The 15049-nt window shown below is 36.7% G+C and overlaps 1 protein-coding gene across 1 annotated transcript; it reads left to right on the forward strand.

Moving 5' to 3' along the window:
- The first annotated feature begins 7939 nt into the window (after positions 1 to 7939).
- On the forward strand, positions 7940 to 12854 carry LOC122789665 (brain-specific homeobox/POU domain protein 3-like). The gene is made up of 2 exons (XM_044057080.1): positions 7940 to 8190; positions 10426 to 12854. Exons 1-2 carry the CDS (start codon positions 8077 to 8079, stop codon positions 11320 to 11322), a joined length of 1011 nt encoding a protein of 336 aa, XP_043913015.1. The 5' UTR covers positions 7940 to 8076; the 3' UTR covers positions 11323 to 12854.
- Positions 12855 to 15049: the final 2195 nt, after the last annotated feature.

Genomic DNA, 15049 nt, shown 5'->3' on the forward strand with positions numbered 1-15049 from the left:
AAACTTGTACTATTGTACAATTGTCTGAAAACATGAGAACATTTTGACAGTGTTAACTTAACATGAATAAACTGAAATCTGTTATTGTTATATTCTGGAGACTAAACTATTAGCTTTTTATCAGTATTGCTTGAATATTGATAAAAGCATAAACTGAAACTACTACTGTTATATAACTGTCTGAAAACATACATACTTGCTTTAACTCATATATTTTAACTTTAAACAAACATTGAAGAAATAACTGAAACACATAGACAGTCAACTTCTGCACCACAGCTCTTGCCAAATTTTACTGTGCATTGCTTCAGTCACTGATGAGGTAAAGGAAGGCCTGCTTTAATGTTGAAGTGTCCTCTTTATAGTTAGGCATTTTAAAACTCTTCTTTTTATTTCTTGAGCAAGGCTGGGTAGCTAAAGTTCTTGATTGTATTTAGTATCAGGTCCTTAAAAATAACATTTGCATTTTTAACAATTATAAACTGATAGCACTGTTTATTGCGTTGACTTTATTTACATTTTTCTGCATGAAATAAACATTTACTGCTAATAAATTCTTGCACGTCTGTAGGTAAACTGATAATTTTAAATGAAACTTAAAGTAGTAATGTAACACTGTGCATTTCTGCACCTATATAAAATCAGATTTAACTATTGAACTTTTTATGTTTTGTCTTGTGACCCTTAGATATTAACATACTGTTTTGTGAGTGAAAGTCCACCCACTGTCTCACCATAACCATTTTTAGCTGACGTCATTTAACTTTTCAGTAGTACTGAATACTGTAAGAATTAATTATTACTGTCTACAATTTTTTTTTAAATAGTAAAACTAAATGGATTAAATGGATCTTTGCCATATAGCCCTATGGCATATAGTACTGTCATTAATTTAGTTTGCTAGGTTGACTGTAATCTGAGCTGATGTGCTTGGCAAACTGCCTTCTCTGTACAAAACATATACGGTCTCAAACTGATTACATAATGTACTCTTTTATACACATGATTTGAATTGTTAACTGTGTTGTCACTTTTACAATGTAGCATTGACTTCAAATGTTACATTCTGTAAACTAGCAAACATTATTTTGTCTCTGTCTATATTATGATATTGTTTATGCACTGCAACACTTTAATACAAAGCTCTTAACTAATGACTGCTAAACAAAACAATAATAAAGAAATTAATTTGCCAAATCTGTAATTGTAACCCTTTATTCTGTGAATTAATTTGATTGTTAGTTCTGATATACCTTACAAGACATAGACATATACAGTTACCTTTTTTTCCAAACTGGCCACACCCAATATGTCTTTCTGAGCACTTCAGTATGTCAGCTGAACTTAAATGTATTTATCTTTAACCCATAGATCTGCATGTTTCTGTCATAACCAATTATTTAAAATCTGTACATTTGCACATTTTTTACTGAAGTCTAAAACAGTGTATAACTCTAATGACATGTTTATATCCAGTACAGAGTTGCTACATTTTGAACTGTTAGCTGCTGTAAACTTTGACCTTTTAAATCCTGACAAAACTGCATTTGTGTCTTTTAATAAAGATCTATATGTAACTGAAGTTAACTTGTCTGTAAACAATGAAATATTGTTATTTTTTTAACCTTAAACAATGACAGATTAATGCTCTGATCTTTACGAATACTGTCAGAAAAATATGTATTAGTGTATGTATTAGTAATATGCTTAGTGCATTTAAGGCTTGAAAAGGGTTAACACATTTATTCTATTTCACACCGCATAAATCTGTACGAATTGCAGAAGCTTTCTAATCTTGTATTATCATGAAATATGCGCAGCTATTGCTTATGCTTGGAAATTTACAGGGAAGCAGATAATTTCTGCTTGTGTCAGGAAAATAATGAATAGAACAATATCACTTGTATTAATGTTATGAGACTTAGACAAGGAGTTCCGCTTGTGCCGTGAGAAAATACACAGCTGCAGAAGCTATAATCAGAACAAAGACTGCTTGAAAATATGAACTGCAATCAGCATTTGCTTGTGCCTAAGTTAGAGAAGTACCTTGAAATGTAACACATGTATTAGAACTACACAATAGAAGCTTGTAACGGGCTAGACCCCACCAAGGCCAGGTTGTTTTTCTCAAAATGTTTTTCATAAATTCAGTCATGTCAGCAGAAAATCTGAGTAACATCTGCTGTAGAACAATACTGAAAGTTGTGTTTGATTACATCAGCCATAGAAGGCAATGTCTTGTAGAACCGTATAAGAATAGCGTACTTCCTGTTAGTAGTTAGGCAAAATCCTGTATTTGCATGTATTTGTCTCCTTGCAGCAAGTTATTAAATGTACCTTAACTGAACCTTACGTGTATTGGTCTTTGAAGTTTTTTCCTTTGACAGATACCTATGGAATGCATTTTTTTACTTAGCATTGAAGTTTGTTCTTCAGTTATAGTGGAATTTACTTTATTAAAATCTGCATTGTGATTTTTCTTATCTCCCTTCAGTGCAAGCATTGCACTTGATTCTGAAAATAAACCAGATGAAGTAATGTGAACTTGAGACATTGCCTGAATGTTATGTACATTGACTGTGTTGACATATGTATGTTTAATACTGCAAAATAATACTGTATTTTGAATTACATGTATTACATTTTGAACATTTGTATGTGAAACTATACTTCAACTGAAATTATGTTGAATTGCATGTGCTGAAGCATTTACATTTAAATTTCCGACCATACTAACTGACTTATTAGTTTGCTTCTGCTATTTAAACCTTTTGGATTTAGACATATTTAACATTTTTGAGCTAATAACCTTTAACTTTAAGAGAACATTTTTTTTTTATTTAAACCAAAGATATAATGATGTTTTAACTGTAGCAGTATTCCTTGACATGTTTATATGCAAATGACTTTAACTGATTAATTTAAACTTTTTTGGGCTTTTAACTAAAAGGTACATATAAAGTTTTACATAACGTTATGACCCTGGAAGAATGTAAGCTGTCATTTGTAGCTTATTGATCTTTTTTTTTTGGCTGTGTGATGTCACACTAGAAACTTGAAAGTTTGTATGGATAGCTGTTAACTGGATAATGTTTTTTTTTTTTTTTTTTGAAGGAACACTGCTTTGATTTAATACTGGTCTGCAGAAGTTGTTTGAGGCTTTTTTGAAATAAACACTGGTGCTGTGTTCCTTTGGTTGACAGATGTGTTTCTGCTGTGTCCGTTTTTTTTGCATTAAGTACTACTGATTTACTGAAAAGTCTTTCCTGTGATAAGAAGCTGTAGTGTTGTAATTTGTGTCTTATTTTGTATAGAGTTTACAATCTTTATTTATGTAAAAACACTGGTATGCTGCTGAAAAGTTTATTATGAAACATTTGCTGTTACAATAAACTGTTAAATCGGCTACCGCAGTAAACTATACTTGAAAAAAGTTACTTACTGCAGCTGTTTCTGTTGAATTTTTTGATAAGGCTGATTTACTCTGTAGAATGCATGTAGTTGAATGAAACACTGCTATTCTGTAGATTTTTGTAGAACACACGAAGTGTGACTAAGCTGGAAATGACCTATACCTTTGCTGAAAGGGTGGCCTGCAGCACCATTGATTACCTTTACTGAGGCCTTCAGCTGGAAAACCTCCAGAGTGCTGTTGAAATGTCCATAGTACTTTTGCTGTAGTGACTTGGAATAACAGCCACTATGAGCTTAAAAAAATATATGCTGCACTGGAAACTGGATTTGAAAGGGTTATACACTACAACTGTTTATGATTTTTTCTTTGTCCAGAGTAGCTGCTGCTGGGTTGCAAGAATTATATATCTCTCCCCAGACAGCAGGCCTGATTGGGTGACACTGTAAAAATTGATAAGACTGTACTGTACTGTAATTAGCTGGAAACACTGTAATGAGACTGAGAATGAAAGTCTCTCTTAATTACAAAAAACAAGTAATATCCGTGGTATCCCCGAAGTCTCAAAACAACCCACTAAATTGTAGTGGGTCCAAAAACAAAACAATTTAAGAAACTTCTCTGTGTGGAATATTTTCAGTCCATATATTTCTAGTTAATCACTGTATATTAATCAGATCAGACAATAGTAGTATAAGTAGTGAACGTAAACTTGTCTTAAGTCAAAACAAAACAAAACAAAAAGCAATAATAGAAAATATATAATTGTACAGCATTACTAAGTATTTTTTATGTTCCAGATCCTGGATCGCATAGACATGGGTGATCTTGAAGGAGACATCCTGAATATTCTGGAGAAACATGAACTCATGTAGCAATTAAAGCTGAACTATTTTAGGAAGCCTGGACTAAACTACTACTGTTCAATTAAAAGTGCACTGGAACTTAGAAAATTGCCACATTGTTTACATGACTAATTGTATTTTATTTTATTCTACAAATTGGTTTTAAATAACATTTTAAATCAGTTCAAATTTAAGTGTATATTTTGTTTCTATCATCATACATACATTTTTTATTTTTATTTTTTTTCTGGTTCTTTTTTCCTCTTTATTCAAAATAATGTGTAATAACAATACTAACTAATTATACAATTATATAGGTTTTTAGGGTTCTTGTACACAGACCGGAAGAAGTCCAGAAGGATGAAAGTGATCTTTGTTAACAATAGGTTACGAAAATAGAAATTAATTTTTACATGCAAAATGTATATGTATATATTTATATATATTTTTGTTTGCCAGCCATGTAGTATATTGTCTTGGATAAAATCACAGACTTAATAATCTACTTAATAATTTGGTTAAATAAGAGGTACCACATCATTATATAATTTTATTTAAAGTACATAAGGGTTATATATTATTATGACAGCTACTAAGTAGGGCAGGACCAGCTCGAATGTCACACTGATGGGGGAAGGGATGTGAATTTAACATGTGTACCAATAACACTTTGTTTTACAGCACAATAAACCACTCCCATGCCTGATAAAAAGTATATATATATTTACATATTTAGAAAGCTTGTGAGGAAATTATTACTCTATTTTTGTTTTACTTGGATCGCTTGTCTGTGTACTTAATAAAGGATTTTCGACTGGAAACAGACTGCCTGCCTTACTTGGATTACTTTCGAATACTTAGTAATGATGTACAATTATATATTTTCTATTATTACTTTTTGTTTTGTTTTGACTTAAGACGAGTTTACGTTCGCTACTTATACTACTATTGTCTGATCTGATTAATATACAGTGATTAACTAGAAATATATGGACTGAAAATCTTTCACACAGAGAAGTTTCTTAAGCTGTTTTATCTGTTAATTACACAAACTCATGCCAGTCTCTCTTTTATGGGCCAAGTCTTGTATACTTTTCAGAATAAATTTTTCAAACAGTGTTATTCATTTAATAAGGCTTTATTAAATGCTCACAATATCTGAATACTGTCTTCATTAACAGTGCTGATAAACAATTAGGATTCAAAGTTACTGCACATCGTATTCTGATTGTCCTGAACAATGTAAACTAATACAGTTTTTATCTGACCTGTCTTCTCTACTCAGGCTCAAGTGTCTGCAATCTTCTCTGAAATAACAGGTCGAACTAACTAACTAATCTTAACTGACTTCTCTAACTGTATCTGAAGTATATTTTAATAATACCAAAACCCTGTGATGCTTTACTCACCCATTTAGCCTTGATTCCCTTGGTAATCCAAGCTTGGTAACATTCCATTAAGGGACATTCTGTAGCTGGCAAGATTGTATTGTTCCCTTGAGAAAAGAACATTCTGTATTCCTTTATTTTCTGCACACTTTATGCTTATCTTTCCTTTCTAATAAACTGTTGACCAGCAAGGTTATCCTTTCTTTCTGCTTAACTGAGTCTTTTATGAATAAATAAAAGACAATGTCTAGGCCCATTTTACCCGTTAGTATGTCTAATAGCTACTTTAAAATGGAAGTCCCTAATCTAACACCTTTAAACAGCCTATGCTTATCGCCAATGCTTTGAACTGATTGTTTGCTCTGTGATAGATTTTTTTAGTACTCAGTTATCAGTACATTATGCTAAGCTCTATGTTCTCTCTGTTTGTTATCTAAGTAATTTAGTTACTTTTTTTTAACATATGTTTTTAATGTCTTACTAATTGTTTTCTGTTTCTGGAGATTTTCTCCCTGGGTCTCTGCTGAAAACGGGCTAGTGATCCAGTCAGACACTACCTGGTTAACAAATGTAAATAAAATAAATACCTAAATTCATTCCTAATAAATAATACTAAATCGTGTTCATTAATTAAGTAAAATATTTTTTTACAAGTAAGAGGTAACACACGTGTAAGCATTCTGTGAGCTTCCTAGCTGAAGTTTTTAGTGAGTTGTCCGTAAGTGTTCCACGTGTGGCCCGTTTGTTCCACATTATGGGAGGCAATGTTCCACGTTTTGAATATGGAAGGTTGAGAACTATGCAGCAGTGACCACTGAAAGCCTCTGGAACTGCCTCTCTGCCAACCTAGTAGCTGCTGTTCGTACTTTAAGATGGTTGGCAGTTCTTCCTGTTTCGCTAACTCGGCTATTATTGCGATCGATGCTGTTACTAACCCTCTCTGCTGCCTGTTTTCTCTGTAATCTGTCGGACTAGATTTTACTATAATTATTTGTGTCTCCTTTAGATGACATGCAATTAATTTAAACTAAGATGTCTAAAGCCGTCGTAGTTCCAAACCACCGTCATTCCTGAGACTGCAAAATGCACAAAAGGCAGGTTTCGAGGGAATGGTCAAGCTCTACTGCACCCCACATGTCTAAATATATTCATGGAAGAGGAAAAAAAGAGGAGACCAAAATTAAAACTCACTCCTGTTTCTTCTTTGCAAGTCATGAATGCAGTCAATGTGCGACCCCCGATGTAGGGAAATGTGAATAGCAGGGATGTGTAACTCGCTGTACACCAGGCTGCAGCTGTTTGGAGGGTTGCGCTGGAATTGTCTCTTTCATGCAGACAGTGTATGAGAAAAATGTACATGTAAGATCACCCCGCTCAGTTGCTTACCTCAAGAATCGGTGGCAAACCAATAAAAAAGCAGGGGCACTTTTTTTAAATACTAATACTATTTAACTAGAGACGGAGACGGAACGTGAATTAACAAGCATTTTCTGAAGTAAAAGGCGTATAATTATTGCCATTATTTATGACGTATATGTATATCCCACCAATTTTTCTCCCCAAATCGCCAGTTTTACAAAGGATTGAAAATGGACAGAGCTAAATCCTTAGACAAAATCGGGGCACTTATTTTAAGTCTTAAAAGTCCATGTTTCTTGCTTTTCCATTTTGAAAAGACCTGTCACACATTCAGTGTTGGAATTTTTAACTGCTATTCCTTGAAAAATAATACTGAGACTTATTAATCCATCAAAACACGTTTTTTACAAGTGTGAAGTGACACATTTTAATCAACCTTTGAGCTTAGTAGTTGAAGTTGACAGCAAGTTTTAGTAAGTATTCCACATTTTCCCCATTTGTTAAATAGTATGAGAAGCAGTGCATCTCATTTTGGTTAGCATGAGAACTGTGTGGACATTTGGGGGATAAATGTTCCACCCTTTCGATTATAGTCACCTCTGTAGCCGAATGTTTTAGCGGCCATGACACGTAGGCTTTTTTATTTGCACACTGGTATGAAGGAACAAATTGTGCGATTGAAAATGTCTAAAAGAAAACGTGATGTCTTCTCAGGACTGTTGGAGAAACTACTTTTTCTGAACTTTTTTGCACTAACACTAGCCATATAGACTGTTAAAGCCCACACGAGCCGGCTGCTCGTGTGCCAGCTGTAAAGGAGAAATCCCTCGAGACCCTGCACGCCAATCAAGCCTCGCCTAGACCACAATGACGATCCATGTGGCGGCAATCTTGCCAGACAGGCGGGGCTTCATTTCTATCCATTCAATAAATGGGGGCGCGTGGATCAGCCTTCTCTGTAATGTAGGACCAGGAGACTGGCTGTGGGCCGACAATAAAAAAGTCTAAGGGGCTCCCGCTTCACTCGCCGCACCTACTGCTTATATCAGCTTTCACCTGTACAAGTGTCACCATGATGTCTATAAATGGGAAACATTCGGCTTTCAGCATGCTCCATGAGCCCAAGTACGCGCACCTTCACAGCAGCTCGGAGGCTCTTCGCAGGGCATGCCTGCCCCCCAGTCAGGTAAGGCCACCCGTTGACTGTCTCCATTTCTTTCCAAAGTCAGGGATGCATCACACCTGCTCGCTTTCTCCCGCCTCAGTACATAAGGAGTACAGTCTGCAGCTTTGATCATTGTGAAATGTTTGCTTGTTACATCGCCGTCAGACTAGAGCGAAAACTTGGAAAGTTAGCTTTCCATTTCGGGAGCTTTCTTTACAACATTGTCATACAGTCGTACTTCTCAGCAGCTCAGAATGGTTAAAATATGTGGTTTTACTTATATATATTTTTAACTAATTAATATGATTCTTTTCAATTTGCCCCTAACAAAAATGTGTGACTTCCTTTCAGTGTGGAACTTGGAGGAACATGAATTTTTAAGACCCTAAATGAGGCGTGTTCCTCGTAATGAGGTACACTTGTGAGGTGTGGAATGCAAAGATTTTTGCCTTTTTGTCCATTCCTCATAAAATGCACGTTTTTTTTTCTTGGCAAATCATTGAGGACTGAACTCAATGAATAAATGACAATGGGTTCATTCCATTCAGAATAAAAATAGGCTGTTGCAAAACGTGTTATTCTAGCAACCTTCTAAGTTTGTAAGACCACTATTTAAAACATGTCCCTGATTTATGGCCATTGTCCTCCAGCTTTTTTTTTTTTGTCCAGATTTCTTACGCTGAGTGGTTGACAGGTCTGGTGGCACGTTAGATTAAAACATTTCTTCCAGCTATACCTAAGGATTTAGCAGAAGTGTCCATAGCTAAGCACCTGTTTCAGTTGTGGAACTTAATCGTGTTAGATGGAGCTTGTTTAAGACATCGCTATCAAAGTCTAGGAGCAGGAAGAAAGACAAAAATAAGTCCCTGCCTTAGGAACACGAAATATTGGCACTATTCACTTAAGAAAGGTGCAAGTATAAAAGAAGTTGCATTGGTTTAATATTACCAAACAGCAACCAATTCTGTAACCGCAAGGTAAGTCATAAATGTAATCCTCATCCACACCTGTCCATTTCATGACTGCCAGGGACGTCTGTTATTTCCACACAGAATTTTATTCTGGCCTTCCTGTGAATCATCAATTCGTTGAAAGATGGGGTGGATTGGGGTTACTATATAATGAAAGTTATAAACACGCGAATTGCTTGTGTGTGTGTGTGTGTGTGTGTGTGTGTGTGTGTGTGTGTGTAGAAACAACATGTTAATTTACATCCTTTATTCTAAGTCACAAGAACTAATATGTATTAAATAACCCTGGCCATTTCAACTTTATTCTCATCCTCACTGCATATAAGAAGAAGTGCAAAACGTTTAACCAAATCAAAGTTGTGACCCTTTTCCTCTCCGAGACGTCAGTGACTGGCCATATACATTTGGTTTATTCAGGGTTTCCCTTACCCATTCAAGTTGCGTCTTTACTCGTGTGTGTGTGTGTGTGTGTGTGTGTGCGCGCGCGTGCGTCTTTTGTGTGTAGAAACAACATGTTAATTGAAATCATTTATTCTGTCAGCTTTTAAGTTACAAGAACTAACTAACATTTATTAAGTAATCCTGGTCGTTTCGGCTTTATTCTCACCCTCACTGCTTTGTAACTGCATATAAGAAGCAGTACAAAAAGTTTATCGAAATCAAAGTTGTGACACTTAGAAAGAAGCGGATTTAAATGCAGAATATATATTTTTTCTCTCCGAGACGTCAGTGACTGGCCATATACATTTGGTTTATTCAGGGTTTCCCTTACCCATGCAAGTTGCGTCTTTACTATAAGGTTTACCTGTATATTGAGATTTATTGAGAGAGATTGTGTGTGCGCGTGCGCGCGCGTGTGTGTAGAAACAACATGTCAATTGAAATCCTTTATTAAGTCAGCCTTTAAGTTACAAGAACTAACATTTATTAAGTAACCCTGGTCATTTCGGCTTTATTCTCATTTTATTTCATCCTCACTGCTTTGTCACTGCATATAAGAAACAGTGCAAAAAGTTTACTCAAATCAAAGTTGTGACACTTAAAAAGAAACGGATTTAAATGCAGGATATATTTTTCTCTCTGAGACGTCAGTGACTGGCCTTATACATTTTGTATATTCAGGGTTTCCTTACCCATTCAAGTTGCGTCTTTACTGTAAGGTTTATCTGTTTATTGAGATTTATTGAGCGAATGTGTGTCTGTGCGTGCGTGTGTGTGTGTGAAGTGCACTTTGTCTTAGCACGTTCCTTTGCTCACGTGACACTTTTCTGTATTTCATTCACAGATTCAAGGCAGCATCTTTGCTGGCTTTGATGAGTCATTGCTACGAGGTGCTGAAACTCTGGCGGCTTTGGACATAGTATCTCATTCACAGAAGGCACACCCGTTTAAACCGGATGCCTCCTACCACACCATGAGCACAGTATCATGCAGTCCTACTTCTTCCATCTTGCACCACTCTTCGGTCCTGGCTAGCCATCATCCTCACCATCAACCATCACAGGGTTTGGAAAGTGATCTGCTGGACACACTTACTTCATCCATATCTCTGGGAGGCATGCCAGCGCCTGACATTGGTACCCCAGCCTCCCACCCACATGTCCACTTGACAACCATAAGTCACCTGTCCCAGCACCCACAGACTATCAACATGCCCAGCCCACATAGCTTAGCTTCCCACAGTGTCATGCAGAGCAGTGAGACCGAGATAGACCCGAGGGACCTCGAATCCTTTGCGGAGAGGTTCAAACAGAGAAGAATAAAACTTGGAGTCACACAGGCCGATGTAGGATCTGCCTTGGCAAACTTGAAAATCCCAGGGGTTGGCTGTTTGAGTCAAAGCACTATCTGCAGATTTGAGTCACTTACATTGTCTCATAACAACATGGTCGCCCTAAAACCCATTTTAGAGGCTTGGCTAGAGGAGGCGGAAAGGGCTCAACAGGAAAATATGAGCAAACCACAGGTATTCATTGGAGGGGACACGAAACGGAAACGCACCTCCATTGCTGCCCCAGAAAAGCGTTCCCTTGAAGCTTACTTCTCAGTGCAACCCCGACCTTCTTCAGAGAAGATCGCAGCCATTGCAGAGAAACTGGATCTGAAAAAGAACGTGGTGAGGGTATGGTTCTGTAACCAAAGACAAAAGCAAAAAAGGATGAAGTTTTCAGCTGCTTATTAAAGGCTGCAGGCCATCAAAACTTTGTGAACGCCCTGTTGAAAGTCACTCAGGCCACTTGTAGGGATACCAGCAACAGATTGTTACCTTTATCTGTCTGACAGCTGGATTTGACAACTGGAATTAACTGCAAGTCAAGTTGGGACTTATAAACAGTGTGTTTGCTGTTGATCTGGAGAGCCCCGAGTCTGATGATAAGAATCTGGGAATTAAAAACTGAATGACTTTGATCTGTCATTTGCGTGTTTCATGAAAACTACTGAGAACAAAGCAAATGAAACTTAAGATATGATCACAGTGCCTAAAATAAATGTTGTGCTTATATCTGAAAATATTTAACGGTGAGGAAATTAGGAATTACGTTTGGGCATTGATGGCGCATCGTACAATATTACTGTTGCAATACCTTCACACACACACACTGACAGACAGGACAAAGCACAACTCTATTTTATTGCATAGTTCTTGTGACATCAACTTCAACAGTAAGTTCATTGGTTCTGTTTTCTACCTCATCAGCAATGTGAACCTTTACAGTTTATTTGCAGAAAAAATAAAGGGATCGTTGTGAGATTCTTCACTATCACCACAAAGACGCTTTGACAATCGAATAATTTAGCACATTCCTTTCTGTGAACGATGCTTCTTTAAACCGTTGCATCATTGCATGAAGCATGGCTGCATATTTCAATACATCATGTAATGTTAAACACATGTATTTATTAATGTAAATTGTGCACTTTTGTCTGTAATAACATTTTTAATTACACCAAATGCAATCTGTCTGTAGATGAAAAATGCAGCTGTGAGAACCAGGTGATCATATCTTCCGGTTTCTCTTTGCTGTTAAAGCTAAAAGTGTAAAGTTTTCAGAAAAAAGTGGATGGGTTGGTGGGTGGGGCGAGTTGTATCAGCTTACTTTTTCAGTGTAGCACTTTCATACAGTGTGATTTGCTTTACTTATTTATATAAAACAACCAGGTTTATAATTTTACATTTGTCGTTGGAAACTACTGACATACACATCAAAATGTATGATGTGTCTGGACATGCCATGTTGTACAACTTAAGCCATTAATTGTGGTAGCGCACTAATACTGTTAATTTTATTAGTACCCAAATGACACGTTAACTCCTAAAGGAAAAGTAAATAAGATTGTAATGAATCAGATCTGGCCAAATAATGTTAAATAAGTTTGGCGGCACTTGAACGGCAAATGGACATATCAAGAGTGAGTTGTTTGCAACGTGGTTGCAATAATACGCAAGTACCCGTCAGTCATCTCTATGAAACCAGCTTTAGCTATGTACTTGTTTATTTTGCCCCAGAATTTACAATAAAACTGGCAGCAGGTAAGAATAGCTTTTTTTATTTATTTGTCATGGGCTTGCCTTCACTGAGAACACACGGATTAAAGTTAAAATTTTCCTCCGGGTGCTCTGGTTTCCTCCCACATTGCAAAGACATTTTGTAGATGGACTGGACACTCCACACTGGCCGTAGGTGATAGTGTGTGTGCGAGTGAGTGGTACCAGTGACATAATGCGGCAGGGCTAGCCACCCGGTGGTATAAACCTTGGCTCAAGATGATTGCCTCTGTCTAAGTGACACCCCAACTCCATGTGCAAAAATGGGAAAAGGGGTTGTGGATGGACGGAATGAAGGAAACAATGTCTGAGTCAATTTTGTCACAGTTCCCATGTCATGCAACACACACGCACATATAAGGTGTCTATCTGTCTGTACATCATTAATATATTGCTTTATTGACAATTATAATTCTGTGATTGTAATTTTTGGAGCTTTTCTCACCGTGTCACCGCTGGAAATGGGTTATCATGCCCAGTCAGACTTCTACGCAAGCAAATGTAAAATAAATAACTAAATAAAGTGGTGGCACAAGCGCCTGACTGCTGATTGATGTAACACTGGGATGCTTTTGTATATGAGTCGGTGATATAACGGAGATGGAGAATTTACCCTTGCCCCTCTTTCATACCTCTTAACTGAGTACATTTTTGCAGTTTATCCAGATTTTTTGTCATCTATTTTCATAGCTCTCAACCTTCCATCTCCAAAATGAGGAACACTAGCCATTATGATGTAGAACAAATTAGCATGCACTAGCAATAACTCACTAACAGATTCAAGTTAGAAAGTCACACGATGGTTAAAATATGCTGATTTTACTTAATGCAAAGATCGGTACCCCTTAAATTAAAATGAAATGACGAGGTGTGTTAGCTAAAGAGCACGTCTAATTCTGCTGTTGGTAATTGTTCTTAATTCGGATTTCCATTAATGTTTGGATAAACCTGATGCACTTCAACCTTCCTTCTCCAAAATGAGGAGCAGTAGGCTACTGTCAGTAGCCTTCATAATGTGGAACAAACTGGCAAAATGTGGAACACGTACTAGGAAGGTCATAGGATGGTTAAAATATACTGGATTTACTCACAGAAAGATATTTTAATGAATGAATAGGATTCATTTCTATATACCATATATATATATATATATACACACACACACACACACACACACACACACACACACACACACACACACGAGTTAAACACTTCCTAACACTGAATGTGACATACCCTTTCCATGTAGAACTTGGAAGAACATGGACTTTTTAAGACCCCAAATGAGGTCTAGTTATTCAGAATTAAGAGGTGTATCCTAGATGCCAGGATTAGGAAGATATGTTCGCCCAAGTCTTGCGCAATGTTCCTGACTTTATTTATGAAACAATACTGTAAAATTTCTTCTGGGAGTAATGACCTTAGTATGAGTATCGCAGACTTTTAATTACCTAACTGGTATAAAGAAACTTACTACCACTGTACGTTAGGACATGCAGCATATCGGATTCGCAACGAGCTGAATTACAGACGTGTATGAATGCCCCGTTCCACACCACGAGTGGCAGTGTCTTAAAATAGTGAGGTCCTAAACTCTCTAGGCCAGCAGTCCGTATTGCTTGAAGTGCAGCAGTAATAATCCTGGGACAGTAGTTCCCAAAAGACAAAAGTGCTGTGCAAGGAACTGGCAGTAATCGGGTATAAGGTGTGGATAAAACCTTGCCAAAAGGCTAGTTACTGGAGTATGCAATGAAATTAATTGTTACCTAAGCCGTGATGGCCATATGTGTAAACTGTCTAGATTTTCGGAGAATGTCCAGATCTTTGTCTCATATTTTTGGTCTGTCCCTCATAAAATCTTCGGTTTTCTGACAAATCACTTGAGGACTGAAGTCACTAAATAAGGGCATATATGTGATTGTCACAGGTTATATTTTTCAGAAAGTTAATATTAACACAAATCGTATTATTCTAGCAACTTTCTAAGTTTGTAAGAGCAATATTTAAATCTGTCCCTAGGCTGCGTCCAGATTTCTTGGTGTAAGAGGTTGATACCTAAGCTTCTGGACAGAACCAAAAATAGTACACAAAACAACGATATATTTGTAATACTGCCGCATTGTATTGCTGCGCTCATAACAGAGGACATTGTTAGAATAAAAGGTTTTGCATTACCATGCATTTCCGAAGGATGTCTGAAACTCAAATGTCCGTCATTATTTAGTGAAGTCAGTCCTCACTTATTTGTCAGAAAGCCACAATTTTTATGAGGAACAGACGAACAGTATGAGCCATAAATCCGAACATCCTAAGAAAATCTGGCCAGCTGAGAGGTATGTACATTATGGTGGTGTAAGCTGAT

Source organism: Protopterus annectens, chromosome 15.part0 (assembly GCF_019279795.1).
Source record: "Protopterus annectens isolate FY-2018-M chromosome 15.part0, PAN1.0, whole genome shotgun sequence".
NCBI classification, from domain to species: Eukaryota; Metazoa; Chordata; order Ceratodontiformes; family Protopteridae; genus Protopterus; species Protopterus annectens.

Bases quoted from the DNA above. Each gene is read 5' to 3' on its own strand.
- LOC122789665 (XM_044057080.1), top strand. From the start codon at position 8,077: ATGATGTCTATAAATGGGAAACATTCGGCTTTCAGCATGCTCCATGAG. The intron at 8,191-10,425 runs GTAAGGCCACCC...TTTCATTCACAG, and splicing joins CATGCCTGCCCCCCAGTCAG to ATTCAAGGCAGCATCTTTGC.